General features: G+C 45.9%; 2 protein-coding genes across 6 annotated transcripts in view; both read left to right on the top strand.

Annotated features, from left to right (window-relative positions):
• Positions 1–17,227, top strand: part of CLPB (caseinolytic mitochondrial matrix peptidase chaperone subunit B) — a 149,174-nt gene that overhangs the window by 103,843 nt on the left and 28,104 nt on the right. For all 5 annotated transcript variants that reach the window (XM_050756153.1, XM_050756156.1, XM_050756154.1 and 2 more), the window contains one exon: positions 9,067–9,164. In XM_050756153.1, the coding sequence (XP_050612110.1) occupies positions 9,067–9,164 (98 nt within the window). The remainder of the gene's footprint in view (positions 1–9,066; positions 9,165–17,227) is intronic.
• The window catches only part of LAMTOR1 (late endosomal/lysosomal adaptor, MAPK and MTOR activator 1), a 282,658-nt gene continuing 270,858 nt past the window's right edge, over positions 5,428–17,227 (top strand). Inside the window, exon 1 of the mRNA XM_050756495.1 lies at positions 5,428–5,437. The gene's annotated coding sequence lies outside the window, so the exon portion shown is untranslated. The remainder of the gene's footprint in view (positions 5,438–17,227) is intronic.

Below are 17,227 nucleotides of genomic sequence, written 5' to 3'. Positions count from 1 at the left end.
TTTGGCACCACAGAAGAGAACAGTGGTAGTCCAGTGTAAGCCAGTCCTTCCAGTCAGTGCTGAGGAAGTGCAAGCTACGGGGTGGGCAGAGGCCGAAACGGTGTAGGTGGAAAGAGCCCTGAACTAGTAGGCATGGGTTCTAGCTCCCACTCTCCTACTCGTAGTCTCTGTGACCTTGAGCTCTAATTTCCCTTCCCCAGGCTTCTCCACTTCTCTGGTCCTTTTTTCTTTAGTGCTCAGTGTAGTATCTTCTGCTCTTCTCCAGCTGGTGCTGTGGTTTCCCACCTCCTAAGCTGCACAGTGCCTAGCTCCCTGGTACCAGGGGCGTAGGGGGAAGAATCATCATCCTCATCTCAGTCCCCTGAGATCCTCATCTCCTCACTCCCCTGTTACATAATGATGTTATTTCTATCCCTGTTTGTCTTTCACTAGTCTGAGTTCTGCCCAAGGGCAAGAACAAGTCTGATTCCATACAGTGGAATGGGGAATGTCTGGATCCATTCCATTAAAAGTCTCTCTGTTCCCTGAACGTTAGAAATCTGCCTCCCTGAAGGCAAGGGATCACATCAGAGCATATCTACTGGGGGGTTGGGACCTGTGGATGACCTTCTGGGAGGTCAGTTAATGTGTGTCACCATTCCCCCGGCCCCCAAACAGGGAAGTCCTGAATGGGAGGAAAGGGAGCCTCATTTTGTCCCCTTTCTACAAAGCTGTCTATCCTAAATCTACCTCTAGAAATGCCCCTATCTTGGCTTTGGAGCATCTGAGCACACTGGAAGGGAGGAAAAAAGATGATTTTTCTCTCTTTTTGAGTCATCAGGCCTTTGGAAGGTAGCACTTGGTAGTGGAAAACCAGACCTGGCTTCCTTTCCTAAAAAAATACTTTTCATTATGTAAAATATCAAACATGTACAAAAGAGAGAATAGTATAATAAATCCCCATGTTAAATCCCAGCTTCACTATTTATCTGCTCTATGACCATGGGTAAATTATTTTAGTTTTCTGAGCCTCTGCTTTCTCAGACTCTTTGTTTGATGAATAATTCAGACACTGTATATAAAAGCATTATACCCAACAAATGTTAGCCTGTCACCTTTCCCCTTGCTCTTCTGTTAGATTCAGTTAAATCATCTGTAAACTAGAAAAAATTATACATCTCCTGCTGTCTTCATCAAATTGTTAAATCCATGGCCATTGTCAGCACAGGATATGGCACATAACAAGTGCCCAGTAAGTATTTTTCATTACAGGGGCAGGGTGGGGGGGGCACATCTGCAAGTGTGAATGTCTGTGTACATATGTATGTTGAGCAGGGCTCAGTGGTGTGGTTTATGGAAAAAGCTCAAGAGACCAGAGCTCTATTCCCAGTTCTTCTGTGCTTCCTGCAGCATTCTCAACAAGTCTTTTCTCTCTCACCTTCAGCTTCTGGGAAAGAAGAGGAGAATTGGCTCTGACTTGAGGGAGCCCTGTACATACTGGATGTGAAAACTAAACCAAGATATGAAAGTGGCAGGCCAGGACCCTGAGACTGAGGGCCAGGAAAAGGAGTGAGTAGGGAGGACACTAGGAGCCCAGAAGGGAGAGCACTGATCACTGGAGGAGGAGAGAACTGGGCCTTGAAGAATGGGCAGGATCTGGGTAATCGGAGAGACCACAGGTGGGGACAGAGTGGAGCTGAGCGTGGAGACAGGGAAGGTGCATGGCTTTTCATATGTGGTCATCCTCTCACTCTCTCTCTGAATGTTTCCTTGATGGGGAGCTCATAACTGAAAAGAATAGATCAGTCCACATTGACATGCCTCTGATCATGGGAAGGATTTCCCGTAATTAGAAGTTTCAACAAAAACTTCTAATTTGAGATAGTCAACAGACTGCTGAAATAGTGACAATGAGGACGAAGGTGGTAAAGCCACTAGCAGTAAATATGGAAAGCAAGAGTGAATGTAAAAGTTATTACAAAGAACATTGTACACCTGTCTAATCCTTCTTTCCAATCATTTTTGAACTTGTTAATCTAATTAGTCCTCACAAAGCCCTTAGAGGTAGTCCTCACAAAGCCCTTAGAGGTAGGTAGGGCAGCAGTCATTACCACCAGAGAAGTAGAACAAGTGCCCTGGTGGATCACACAGCTGGGAGAGGCAGCCCCTCACTGGCTCCCCAGCCCAGTGCTCTTTCAGAGGGAAGGGCTGAGTCATGGGAATTGCAGTGGAATCGTATCACTAGAAGGGCAGTGTGCTGACAGAACCAGGGGTGGGGAGCGGCGTGAATGTCAATGTTATTAATAATAATAGGCCAACACATTTGTATAGGACATTTACTGTTGTTACTGTTGTTGTTGTTAAGCCGTCTTATACACATTATCTTATTTGAGGTAGGCAAGGGCCAGGACAGAGTAGTGTCAAGGGAGGAAGGAGTGACAAGCCTCCTCCCACCCTCTCAGCTTATGAGCTTTTTGCCACCAGCACAGAGAAGATCTGAATCCCACCTCCACCCTAATTTCAGCACTCTCCCTAGGAAAGGCAGGTGGGCCTCTCTCTCCAACCACTTCCTCCCCACTTCCCACCTACAGAGCATAGAGGGTACCGGGGCCTGACCTGACCTCTTCTGCCAACCAGGCAGAGAGGCTTCTGGGACCAGCAAAGAAACTGGGGACTTTGGTCTACAGGAAAAAGGTACCTGGTTTTGTACTTGCTATCAGAAAGGTTCTCCTGGGGCAGAAAGAACAGCCATGTTCTGTGTGGCCTCAGAAGATGGCACCTGGAGAGAATATGGTTCAGTCGTCTGGCAAATATTATTGAGTTCCCATCCCATGCAAGGATATATAGCAGAGTGTCAAACACAGTGGCTGGCTTGTAAGAACTCTCAGTCTTAGATGAGACAGACTTTAATGCAGGGTGACCAATGCAGTAAGATGGAAGCCAAAAGACCTATGGGAGCAGAGAGGATGGTACCCAACTTACGGTGGAAGGAAAACAAGGCTTCCTGGAGGAGAAGCCTGGACTGAGTCTTAAAAGATGAACAGATGTTTTCAGAACCAAGATGGAAGTGGAGTTGGTGAGAGAATCTGGGGCTCATATGTGAAAAATATGCCTTCAGTTAAATGGGGGACACCCCTGGGAGAGCCATGAGCTTGGGGCTGGGTACTGGGGACATTCAGAGGAGCCAGAGTGACCGCCCGTTTGAGATATAGTAGAAGGAAGTATCTTCTTAGGGAATTAGAAGAACTCACCATTTTTCCACTTGGAGAGTCAATAATTGTGTCAAATCAAAGGCAGGTACTGAAACAGAGAAGAGGAGTGGGCTCTCTCAGCACCAGTGAGCCAGGCCTTCACTCTCACCAACAGCATTGCCACTGCTTTACCTTTCCCTGGGTGATGAGGTCCAAACCAGCCATAGTGGCACCAATCAGCATCAGCCCCACGACCACCCACCCCCCGCCCCAACACGACTTTCCTGGCCCAGGCCCTATTGACAGATCCCCCAGAATCTGAAGGAATTCAAGACAAATGGTTAAGAGGATGGAGTTAATAAAATTTGAAAAATTGAGGCCTGTCACTCCACTAAACTTTTTTCAATACCACTGACAGAAACATATTTCCCCAATGAGTGACCTTCCACAGCTGTAGCGGGCAGGCGCAGCCGCAGCAGTGCTGCCAGGAAGCCAGTCTGCTATTTATCAAATATTATAAGCTGGGACACACTAATCTGGAGAGGGAGAGGAGGGGAGGAGTCCTGTACCACACTGCCTGGGGTGCTCCAGGTGTTTGCCCCAGCCCCAGACAGCCAGTGGGAAGTGACGGATGGCCTGCGATTAGCACTCCCCACCTCCATCCAGCCCTTTCACTTGCTCCCGGAGGCCTGGCCCTCTAGACCAGCTGCTCCGCCCGAAGGGGCCCTGGGTGGGAGGCAAGGGGAGGTCAGGCCAGGGCACGGGCCATCCTGATGCCCCTGGAGAGGGCAGGCGGGTGAGGCCCAACGTGGTTATTTATTGGAGTGTAATGGTTTGTGGCCATGAAGGTGAAATCGATCAGTGGTAGAAGTCAGGTTCTATCAATTATTACAGCAATTAGTCAAGTCAGAGCGAGGGTGAAGGGCTGGGGTCCTAATATTAGATGGACACTATCCACGGTACCCCTGCGTCAGCCTTCCTAAAGTGGGGGCAGACATGCTGCCCTGAGGCTCTAGAACCTTGGGGAGCCTTCCCCATGAGTGGTCAGGTGGAGCCTGACCTGAGAGCCTCCTGGGCTGGAGACAGGTGCAGTACTACTTTAAAAGGAGCCCCTGTGCTGGCTGGCCCAGGTGCAGAGATGTCCTACCTGTCCCCATCCCATCCTTTATGAGAAGTGACACGACTCTTACTAGAAATTACTCAGTGGCCAATGTTTATGGCACACATTTTTCATTCTGTAAGCAAATATAGATCACTGACAGCACTTGTTTGAAGAGGCCAGTCTCACTCTCTGTTCATTCTTCCACTGTCTTCCTCTGTCACCTTGTCTCCTCTTCCCCCCTCCTCTTCTCTCTGCCATTTCTTTCCTCCTAACCATTTTTCTACTCTTCTCTTTTCCATTCTTCCCCTTCCAGAGGTCTCTCCCTAATCCTCCCTTCCACCGCAGCTCATGTCTAGTGACAAAGCTCCCCTTGAGGCTGTCTAAGAAAGAAGAGACCTTTCCACTGCTTCTTTGCAGCTCCCTTTCTGCCTCCGCTGTGGTTTAGCTCTCGGGGGAGGGGAGGATGCTGTCTGCCACTGGCCCCTCAGCCCTTGCAGAGCCCCTCAGTGTTGAGTGCCAGAGAAAGCAGCTCAGCGGGGCTGGGCCAGGAAGGCTGGGCTAGGCGAACAAGTCCCTGAGCACTTTGTTCCTTCCTGAGCCCCACAGTGCTGCCTGTCCCTCCTTCAGCACACTGATGACACTCAGCCTGTGATCTCTTGTCCCCATGAGCTCCTGGAAAGGTGGAATTGTGCTGGACTCGAACTCTAGGTAGCACCTAATAATCTTAAAGACAGGAAGTCTTTAAGGTTATTAAAGAGTCTGCAAAAGAGACAGAAGAAATGGTCACAAGAGCGGAAAGAAAACCTGAAAAGTGGTTTTATAGAACTCACAGGAGAGAGTGGCCAAGGTATCAGTTGCTATAGAACAGTCGTGAAATGTAAAGAAGGAAACTGTTCATTGGCTCTGCCAGTCCTTCATTATCCTGCACACAGAAGCTTGCAGATAGAAAGTGCCCAGTAAGTGCCAACAAAATTGAAAGAAAGGATGAGGCTCTGACTGAGCTTCTGAGGACTTGCCCAGTAGTTAGGAAGACCACAGGCACACTCCTTCCTAGGGAGGTTGCACTTTGTCCTGAAAGCAAAGGCCAGCTGAAGGCTTTTTCGTCAGGGGTATATTGTGGTCACCCTCATGAGAGTAGAGAATTGGAGTTAGGAAAACCTGGGGGTGGTTTTTACTCCTAGTTCAAGCAAATAAAGCTAGCTTTGTGGCCTTGGGCTAGTTATTTCACTTTTCTGAGCCTGTAGCTTGGGGATTTTAATTCCTATCCCTCAGGGTAGTTGTGAGGATTAACTGATAAAATATATAGAAAGTACCGAGCACAGTGTCTGGCACAGAGTAATTGCTCAATAAATAGCAGTGTTACTATTATTACATCATGACTCCAATGATCTGCCCAGGAGACATGAAAACATACATCTACACAAAGACTCGTGTATGAATGTTCATGGCACTGTTTATATCATAGCCAAAAAGGGGAAATAGCTTAAATGTCCATCATCATCTGATAGATAAACAAAACGTAGTATATCCACAGAATGGAGTATTATTCAGCCATGCTACCACATGGATGAACCTTGAAAACATTCTGGTAAGCTTGAAGAAGTCAGACACAAAAGGCCACATATTATACAACTCCATTCATAGGAAGTATCCAGAATAGGCAAATCCATAGACAGAAAGTAAACTAATGTTTGTCAGGGCTGGGGGTAGGGGGAGTGTCTGATAATAGATAGGGGATTTCTTTTGGAGGAGGGTGAAAATGTTCTGGAATGGTATATTTTAAACCACTGAATTGTATACCTCCTTTCCTTTCCTTTTTCCTTTCCTTTCCATTTTTTAGACAAGTCTGTTGCCCAGGCTGGAGTGCAGCGGCATGATCCCAGGTCACTGCAACCTCTGCCTCCTGGGTTCACGCAGTTCTCGTGCTTCAGCCTTCCAAGTAGCTGGGATTACCAGCATGTGCCCCCATGCCCGGCTAATTTTTTTTTTTTTTTTAGTAGAGATGGGGTTTCACCATGTTGGCCAGGCTGGTCTCGAACTCCTGGCCTGAAGTGATCTGCCCACCTCGGCCTCCCAAAGTGCTGGGATTACAGGCATGAACTACTGTGCCCGGCCTTGAATTGTATACTTTGAAAGGTTTAATTTTATGGTATGTGAATTGTATCTTAATAAAAAACAATGTATTTGTCAATATTCTGCACTAAATTCCTGTTAGAAGATAATACTGTGTAAAAAAATTAGTTTTTTCTTATTGATAATAAAAGTTTCCTTCACCTGGATTGTATTTCCTATGGCCTGCCCCTTCCCCCTCTACCTCCCACATCTCTATAGAGCTTTATCCACTTCCTCTGCCACTCAGGCAGACAGCCACATGTAAATGCTTAATAAATTGTTACTGTTGTTCATAAGTTGATAGGGTCTTTTAAGAAGTAGAGACTGTGGCTGGACATGGTAACTCACACCTGTAATCCCAGCACTTTGGGAGGCCAAAGTGGAAGGACCTGAGGTCAGGGGTTTGAGACCAGCCTGGCCAACATGGTGAAACACCCATCTCTACTAAAAATACAAAAATTAGCCGGGCATCATGGCACATGCCTGTGATCAGGAGGCTGAGGTGGAGAATTGCTTGATCCCAGGAGGTGGAGGTTGCAATGAGCAGAGATCGCGCCACTGCACTCTAGCTTGGGCAACAGAGTGAGACCCTGTCTCAAAAAAAAAAATAAAAATAAAAAAGTAAGAAAAGAAGAAGTAGAGACTTGTGGCTGGGTGTGGTGGCCCCACGCCTGTAATTCCAGCACTTTGGGAGGCCAAGGCAGGAGGATTGTTTGAGCCCGGGAATTCAAGACTAGCCTGGGCAACATAGTGAGACCCTGTCTCCTAAACATTTGTTTTTTTTGTTTTTGTTTTTGTTTTTGAGACGGAGTCTCGCTCTGTCACCCAGGCTGGAGTGCAGTGGTGCAATCTCCGCTCACTGCAAGTTCCGCCTCCCAGGTTCACGCCATTCTCCCGCCTCAGCCTCCCGAGTAGCTGGGACTACAGGCACCCACCACCACGCCCAGCTAATTTTTTGGAAAGACAGGGTTTCACCGTGTTAGCCAGGATGGTCTCAATCTCCTGACCTTGTGATCTGCCTGCTTCGGCCTCCCAAAGTGCTGAGATTATGAGCGTGAGCCACTGAACCCGGCCAAAAAAATTTTTTTTAATTAAAAAAACTTTTTAAGTAGAATAGGAATACTTCTGTATCATGATATAAATGTTTTCACATACTAGATTGAGAAACACTGGTTTTTACTGTCCATCAACAGTGGTTGGACACCCACCCTGAGCCATACCCTGTGCTAATTGGTTTCCCAGCCAGCCCATTATATCCTTTGGCAGGGACTGAGTCTTAACCTTCTATTATGCAGACAGTACTTCCTGAGCAAGAGAAAAGCTCAAAAAATACTAGATAATTATTACCTTAATGTTCTGTGTAACACACATTTATTGAGCATCTGCTGTGTACAAAGCAGTTTTCTAATTATGTTTCTGTCTTCCTGCCATGAGAGGAGTACCTTTAGGGCAGGGCCAGATCTGATTCTTCTGCATCCTCAGGCCCCATTCATTCAGGGTCTGCCGACTTGAATAGAATGGGTGGTTTCTGAAGAAGAGAGTGAGGTGCTTAGATGTGGGCTTTGGGAAGGCTGTGACAGCACAGAGAGTCAGAGTGACCTTTCCTCCATAACTGCCAGGGCTGGCACAAGGTAGACACTTTATACCGGCTTGTCAGCTGCCAGTACTTAGAGACAAGGTAGATACATGGCCCCAAGCTAACCCCTTCTTTTTGTCATACTCAAAGTCTTTGTCCTTAAGTCACAGGAACTAATGATTGGAGGAAATGCTCAGCCACACACACTCAACCACCAACAGCTAGAGTGGCATAGACAGGTTGCTGGTGGTGCCCATGCCCTTGCAGAGGTCTCAGCTGACTCAGACAGATAGGAAATGCCCAGAGGTAAGAGCGCATAAAAGGAGAGCAGCAGAAAACAGAAAGAAGGGGAACCATTTAATTGTTATTTGGGATATTCTCTGCTTTAGAAAGGAACCCTTTGTATGGCTTCATGAATGAATGTTTATCTGTACGCTGATGGGGGCAGCTTCCTATTCTTGAGGAGACTGGGGGCTGGATTTGTATTTAAACAGATAATAATCACCTAAGGAGAAGTGGCCTTTGGTGTAAAGCCTGACATAATTTAATGAGTGAAGGATTAAATGATGCATGGAGCGTCCACAGGCCTCCTCCCTTCCCTGAGACTTACCTTGGCTTCAGGCGGGCAGATCATGAGGTCAGGAGATTGAGACCATCCTGACTAACATGGTGAAACCCCATCTCTCCAAAAAATTAGCCGGGCGTGGTGGTGGGTGCCTGTACTCCCAGCGACTCGGGAGGCTGAGGCAGGAGAATGGCGTAAACCCGGAAAATAGGGACATTTTAATGAATACATGTATGAAATTGTGTGTTTACATGTATTTGTGCTGGAGTATATTAACCTGTGTAGTTGTTTGGCATACTGTGTTAGCATGTTCAGCTGTGTGTATTTGTGTATTTACAATGCATCTATGTGTATGGAGTATGTTATGGAACATGTGTGCATGCACGTGTAGGAGCCCCAGTCCCATGTTTTTCCACCATTTGTAGGTGTCCATGGACATTCCCAACATAGAAATCAGAGCCCTAAGCCACCTCCAAGGGAAGGCTGAGGTTCCACTGATCATTCATAGAGCCTCTGACTATTTATCCTTCTTCTCTTGCAGGAGCCAACCCCCTGCAGAGGAATGAAATGGGACACACGCCCTTGGATTATGCCCGAGAAGGGGAAGTGATGAAGCTTCTGAGGACTTCTGAAACCAAGGTAAGTCTCAGGGAAGGGAGGAGGCCTGTGGACACTCCACGCATCATTTAATCCTTCACTCATTAAATTATGTCAGGCTTTACACCAAAGGCCACTTCTCCTTAGGTGATTATTATCTGTTTAAATACAAATCCAGCCCCCAGTCTCATCAAGAATAGGAAGCTGCGCCTGTCATGACCAGGGAGTGGCCTTGGCCACTTCTGGCTGCTGAGCATTACCTTTAAATTTGGTGTATGAAGTGATGGGTCTCCCAGGTCCTTTTCAGAGGAGGGGGTGCTAGCCAGACAAAATCTTTAGCCCAAGCAAAGATTTTAGTCGTATTTTTCCTAGGCCTCATGTATTCTACAGCCTCATCAAACTATCTTTTCCCAGCATCACTCTTTCTAGAACTATTCCTTCACCCCTCCCCTCCCCTCCACGCAAACTCCAGAAAGCCTAGTATAGAATCTGAGCCAAAAAATCCTCCATTCTAATTCTGTCTTCCCAACCAAACTTTTGAACTCCCTGAAAACAGGGCTAAGTAACTCAGGAACTACTGGACAGAACTAGAACTAGAATCACAAAATCTGAGAGCTAGCAGGGACTTTAGAAATCAAGTCCAGTGATGGGAAATCTTACAAAAGCATAAGCCAATAAATCAGAGGAAAATTGAGTTGTTCGAGTAGAAGGAGAGAGACGGACTAGAGCACTGCCCATGTGGCCTGCCCTTCCCTCCTGGGGAGGTCTCTGAGGGGACTCTGCTGTTGCCACAAGTTTCAATCTCTGAAACCTAAATCAGCTGACTTATTTTACTCCTGGAGAAACTGGAGCCTAGGGCTGTAATGTGGCTTGCCTTTGGTCCCAGAGTGAGTTAGCATCAAAACTGAACATAATAGGCTTGACTACAGGTCATGTGGTAGGTTCAGTGGCAGGACAGGGACTGCAAAGACCAGGTTTTTTACTTTTACTCTTGTGCCCTTTCCAGCATCAAGGAGTCTGTTATCCACAAATTGGCCGAAGTACCTTGAGATGATTCAGTGTGGCAGGTCCCACCTAGTGGCAAATATTCTCTGTCTTAAGTCCAAGCACTTAGCTCCCTGGAATGAGACTGAAGAGATGTGGGTTCTGATCCTAGCTTCACCACTCACTGCCCATGTGAGCTTGGGCTAGCACTTCCCCTCATTAAAACTCAGTCTTCTGTGATATGAAAACATTGTACTAAATGGTTTCTGAGGTTCTAGGCAACGTATGATTGTATATGGATCAGTCAGGATAAGCTAGATTATGCTATTGTAACAACCCCAAATTTCAGTGGTTTAAAACGAAACAAAATAAGATTTATTTTTGCCTTATGTTGCATGTTCCTTGTGGTTGTGGATGAGGGCAGGCTCTATTTATCCTAGGCACTTAGAGATCCCAGCAGGCAGAGCAGCCACCCACTGGAATGTTGCTGGTTGCTTGCCAGAGGGAAAAGGATGCTCTGAAGGGTCTTACATCCACAGTTAAATGCTCAGCCTAGAAGGAGGATCCTTTCCGTCCACTCACTATTCATTGGCCAGAACTAATCCCATGTTCCAAACCAATCATAAGGGGGCCAGGAAGAGTAATCCTACCATGTGCCTAGAACGGGAGAGCTGGAAATATTTGATAATCAACATCAACCATACAGAGTTTGCCTCCCTGGTAATTTTAGTAACTGTCTTGCAGTAGTTTCTCCTGGAGAAAGGAAGGAATTAGGAAGGGTGACTAGTTTTTCACAACCCATCCCCAGGGGCCCTTGTGACCAGAAAGAACTACTAAATTTCAGAGGGCAAGTGCTTCTCTCCTTTTGTTCAGATTTTTCTATCCTAGGAGCAGGTCGGGAGGTTGGGTCAACTTCCCCAAGTGCCTTAAGGAAATCCCTCAGCACTGTTGCGCCTAACCTTAGGGACTGCACTCTCATCCTCAGCTCCCCTTTCAAGCCCAGTGCCTTTCCCCTGAGAGACCAGCCCTGGACTTGGCCAAGAGTACCTGTGGCTTTTGAGCTTGTGTGACAGAGCAGGCAGTGATCTGGCCACTGAAGAAAGAGAACAGGCCCCCTTAGTGCCAGTGCTGGTGGAGGGTTAGGCCCACTGAAGGACCCTTCACAAAATTTAGCTACCCAAGGGAAGTGGCTTGATGTTGGCCACATTGTTACAGGGCTAATGTCCAGAGTGAACAAATGGCAGCTGCAATCCCCTGTGCCAGTCAGACCCTTCTGGAGCATGGAGAGCAATTATAGATACCATATTCGAAGTAGACATTGATCTCTTAGAATCTGTGCAGAGAAGGGCAGTAGGGTGGCAAGAGGAACTGTGCCACGAGAGAAAGCTGATGGTAATAGGACATCTGGCCAGAAGAGGAAGAGCACAGGAACAGCTCTGGGTGAGAAGGAATGAGATTTGTTCCATGGCAGAGCCACAGTGGGTAGGCTTATTGGGCAGCAGCTTCAGGGAAGAGCCCTAACACAGCTGTCCCACCATGGAGGCGCTGCCTTAGAGGCTAAGAAAACCACTTGGAGCCAGTCCAGGGATTCCGTAGCTCTCAGCTGGAAGACCATTTCATCTGTTGTCACCTCTGTGCATCCAGTCTGGACTTTCTCCATTCTGAATGTGTCCACTGAGCATCTCCACCTAATTGCTTTGCTGTCCCATCAAATTCTACCTATATGAAGCACCCCTCAGCCCTCCCTGGATGTCAGCAGCATTGGCTTTCTCTCAGTTGTTCAGCATCTACTTGGTCACCCATTCATTCTGTTCTGCATTTTTCCTCCAAACTGCAAAAAGCTTCCTCTTCAAAATTGTGAGGCAGGCTTTTGTGGGAAGAACACCATTTTATACCTGGTTTCTTCTCCCTCTGCCAGTAAGTAAGAAGCAACTGCCTCTGAGTTCAGGCCCTGCATCTGTAACATAATGACTCAGGCCTGGAGGCTGCTGAAGCTCCAGCCTGGGCTTCATCTCCTGGCTCTTTGTCTAGACATGGGTTGCTATCACTCTGATCTTATCTGGCTCCCCTTCTGTCCGCTCACAATCCCCCTGCCACCCAGCTCAGCCTCCTCCACCTCCACCTACCACTCTGTAGTCAAATTATGCTCATAGAAAACTTGTATTAAAGTCATATGTCCCATTATAGAAGTTTTAGAGATACAGAAAAGTAAAATAAAGAGAAATAATATAGTACATATTTATGAATGACATCTATGTGCCAGACTCTGGGCTAGATGGGAAGAAGACTGATGAGTAAAACACTCAAGGAGCTACAGTGAGTAAAACACTGAAGGAGCTACAGTCTGATAGGGAGACAGGCAAGTAAACCATGACACCACTGAGTCATCAGTGGTATAACTTATCAAGGAAGACCTCCTGGAAGAGATGACAACTGAGCTGAATTTAATTCAAAGACTGTAGCCCTCCTACCAAGACATAACCACTATTAATATTTTTAATTAATTATAACAATAATAGATACTGTTTTTATCAAATGCATCTAGGTACTGTGCCACGTGCTCAAATATATATTTTTTCTAATCCTGTAGCAAATCTGTGAAATAGTTCTTGTTACCCCTCTTTCACAGATGGGAAAACTGAAGCCGCAGGAAAGCAAGCAGATGATTTACAGAAAACCAAGTTGTTATAAGTGACTATTAGGAATTGAACAATAGGTTTCCTCTTACGATATGGTATTAGCCTTCTCTGGATCATATCTATGTATAGTTATATAGATGGCCTTTTTAAAAAAATTGTGGTTGACAGTCCACCATATATACCAGGATTTCTCAAACTGGCAGCCACATTTTATATAGCCACCCAGAGTTTTCCAAAAATGTGATTGTAATGCCTTGGAGATTGGGAGTGTGCACTGTCCAGCCACAGGGCCCCCCATTCCCTCTTATATTATTATGTGCTTGATTATCAGACACTTTTGTTTCCTACTTGGCCCGAAGGAGTTACGATCCTATTCTATATTTGGAATTTGCTTTTTATTCACTTAATATTATTGGTGATTTTTCCATTTAAAATTATCCATAAGCCTAATTTTTTATTTAATTCTGCCCTTTAAAATGCGTCATTTACCCTAGAATCTCTGTCACATTAAGTGGTCTGAATGATGTGTCCCTCACTGTTGGCTTCCTCAGTTCTTTCAGCATTCTCTGCGCCGAAGCCTCCTTAGACCCCCTGAGAATATCCAGAGGTGATGAGGCCCAGCCCCGTCCCTGAGTTTGCCGTCTGCTGGGGGGAGAGGCAGGCACTCTTAACTCTGATACCTGCAGACTGATTTGTCTTAGGAGGGTTCGCAGAGTTGGTAGAGTTTCCAAGAAAGCGTGGATCACCTCCTGGCAGAGAGAGCAGGGCAAGCTTCAAAGAGGAGGTAGCCTGTAATCTCACTTTGAAGGATTTTAATAGATGGAGAGTTTAATACTTAAAGCCAGGACCATTTTCATGTCTTAACTAAGAGACGAAGGAGAGGTAGAAATACATCTCTGTTGACATGATAGCAGATAAAACAAAAATATGTGGAGCTATGCCATGATAAATATTCAGCTGAGGGGAACGTGCTCGTGCCAGCCTGCATCTCCACTCCCAATCCTCACTGCACTGAGACTCACGAGGAATTTATTACTCATTTTAATCACACCCAAAGAATGCATTGGCAGGAATATTAGGCAGATAGGCCTATCCTATATATTTTATTTGCATATCCCAGTGACAGCATCACAAGCACATTTCCTATCTCTATATTTTTTCATTTGCTTCAGGGGCAGCTAGGGATGTGATGCTCCCCTGGGCCCGCATTCCAGGCTGAGAGCCTGGGTGCTCCTCTCAGAGCTGAGTGCAGCCCTGCAGGAGGGGAGAGGAGGAGCACACAGGAGGGTAGGAGGGTTATGTTCTTCCTCCCCTCGGCCTTGCTCAACCCATTCCGTGCTTTGCCTCTCATTACAGGTGCCAGCTTGCCATGTGCCTGGCTCTGTACTTGGCCCTGTGGCTTACTATGGTATGGGCCAGACAGTGCTAAGTGCTTTTTAGGGACCAACTTTCTCTTTCCCTTTTTTTTTAACTTTTATTTATTTTTATTTTTTTCTTTTTTTGAGACGGAGTCCTGCTGCGTCGCCCAGGCTCGAGTGCAGTGACGCAGTCTCAGCTCACTGCAACCTCTGCCTTCCAGGTTCAAGCGATTCTCCTGCCTCAGCCTCCCCAGTAGCTGGGATTATAGGGGGCCACACCACAACCGGCTAATTTTTGTATTTTTAGTAGAGACGAGGTTTCACCATGTTGGCCAGGCTGGTCTCAAACTCCTGGCCTCAAGTGATCCACCCGCCTTGGCCTCCCAAAGTGCTGGGATTATAGGCATGAGCCACCATGCCTGGCCTTTTTTTTAACTTTTAAAAGCTTTTTATTGAAATATACTTGTATAAGATACACATATCAGGAATGTACAGCTCACTTTATTTTCACAAATAAGACATACCTTATCGAGAAATAGACTGTTAGAAGTACCCCAAAAGCCTGCCTCAGACTCCCTTCCTGACTCATCCCCCAAGGGTAGGCATTATCCTGATATTTTTAACTTTTATTTTTGCATAATTTTAGAGATAGTACAATTAATTCCTATAAATCCTTCACTTAGATTCCCAACTGTTAACATCTTATCATACTTGCTTTATTTTTATGTACATAACTAATACTTATAAGGATATATATATAATTTTTTTCTGAATGATTTAAGTTTACACATGATGTCCCTTTACCCCTAAATATTTGTATGCATCTCCTAAAAAAACGAGGACATTTTCTTATAGAACCTCAGTATAATCATCAAAATCAGGGCATTAATATTGATACTAACTAATCTACAGATGTTATTCCGATCTCACAAGTTGTCCTAATAATTCTACTTACAAGAAAAGACGGTTTCAAAATCCAAGTTGCATTCAGTTGTCATGTCTCTTTAACCTTCTTTAATCTGGAATGATCCAAACGTTATGATGTGGAAATCAAAAAGAAAAATAAAACATAATAACCTGGAATGGTTCCTCAGTCTTTCCTTGACTTTTATGACCTTGACTTTTTTTTTTTTTTTTTTTTTTTTTGAGATGGAGTCTCACCCTGTCACCAAGCTGGAGTGCGGTGGTGTGATCTCAGCTCACTGCAACGTCCGCCTCCTGGGTTCAAGAAATTCTCCTGCCTCAGCCTCCAGAGTAGCTGGGAGTACAGGCGCCCACTACCACGCCTAGCTAATTTTTGTATTTTTAGTAAAGACAAGGTTTCACCATGTTGGCCAGAATGGTCTTGATCTCTTGACCTCGTGATCTGCCCACCTCGGTCTCCCAAAGTGCTGGGATTACTGGTGTGAGCCACTGCGCCCAGCTGACCTTGACATTTTAACAAGTGCAGGTTTGTTATTTTGTAGAATGTCCCTCAATTTGGGTTTATCTGCTGTTTCATTGTGATTAAACTCAAGATTATGCATTTCTGGCAAGAACACCCTGTGGGGTTTATTTTCAATAAATGTATCAAGTTGCCCTTTACTAGAAGCATTAATACTTCTAACAGATAGAAAATTTCTGTTTTAAGTCTCATCTTCCTAAACAGACTGAACTCCCTGAAGGCAAGTCTCTCCTTATCTCCAGGTGGATGGTGCAGGCTTTGGAATCAGACTGCAAGGGTTAGTGTTCTGTCTCTACACTTGCTGCCAGTGGAACCTTGCTTGAATTTACCTCATCTCTGTGTAATGGGGATGATGATACTCTGAACTTAATAGGGCTATGAGGATTAAAACAGCCAGTCCCAATATGAATGCTAAAATTAATGAGTTGAAGTTTGAGGAGTAACAGGATATTTACACAGTGTCAAAGTCTCTCCCCACAAGATACTTTTTAATTACAAAGGGAAAAATAACAGTGAAGAAACCTGGCAGCTGCCACCTTAACCTAGTGATCGAAGTTAAGACTACCAGTTATGAGATAAATCAACATCACATCCCTTTGATATGATGCCTGTAGTAGCCTGTATTTGTAGAGCCCTTACCAAGCTCCTCCCATCCTTCTTTCTCCTCTCCTCCAAATAGAATATATACATATCAAGTATTTTTCTTCTCTAGTTTACTCCACTGGCTAGCCTTTCACAAGGCTGGGCACATAGCTCATGTCTTTAAAAGTCAATCATTGCTGGGCATGGTGGCTCACGCCTGTAATCCCAACACTTTGGGAGGCCAAGACGGGTGGATCACCTGAGGTCAGGAGTTCCACCTGAGATGAGCACAAACTCATTTTCTCACTTTAGCCACTCTTCGCCCTTCTTAACCTTCTCTCATCAGTCTTGTCTCTGATCCACCTAGCTATTTGCAGAGGAGTGACATGATCAGATTTACATGTTTAAAATATTGGCTTTAGCAGCAAAAGGAGGATGGACTGGAAGAGAGGAGAATGGAATCTGGGATGCCGACCTAGTGATTACCAGATGTGAAGGGGCTGACACCTGCTTTGTGTTCAGCCTTCCTCTACAGGGATGTGTACTTTGTGGACTTGTTTAAGAGACTTTCAAATTCCTTGGGTGCCTCTCTCATCTCCCAGTCTTGTGTTCCCGTGTGCTCTACATCCCCTAGACTTCTTTGATGGCACTCCTGGGCTCCTGTTTTATCATTCCCCTCCTCCAGGCTTTCTCCATCATCATCCCTGCCCCGACCATCTCATCTGTTATCCCCTCATTCCCTTTGTTGACCTCCCTTCCCAGGCCTCTATGTCATACCATTTCAGGGCATGGTAGAAGCCCCGACTATGATGTGAGTTACCATCTGAGTCAGGGACTCAGGAGCATGGGGCATACCTGAGTTTATTTATGAGTAGCAGGTGGACTGTATAGACCTGACCTCCCCTTGAGAGGCAAACTGCAGCTTGGCCTCTCTTCTTTTCCCCCTCCATACCTACCTTCCCATTCTTGCCCAGGGTTTTGTTCTGCCTACCCCCCACCCCTACCACAGCTGCCCCCTCAGTGAACACACTGCCAGGTTCACTGTCAGACCTCTGCCCTGAGGGATGCCCAACAGTTGGGATGCCTGCCATATCCCTT

Source organism: Macaca thibetana, chromosome 14 (genome assembly GCF_024542745.1).
Source record: "Macaca thibetana thibetana isolate TM-01 chromosome 14, ASM2454274v1, whole genome shotgun sequence".
Classification (NCBI taxonomy): Eukaryota; Metazoa; Chordata; class Mammalia; order Primates; family Cercopithecidae; genus Macaca; species Macaca thibetana.
The sequence above is the reverse complement of the archived record's forward strand: the minus strand, read 5'-3'. Positions and strand labels throughout refer to the sequence as shown.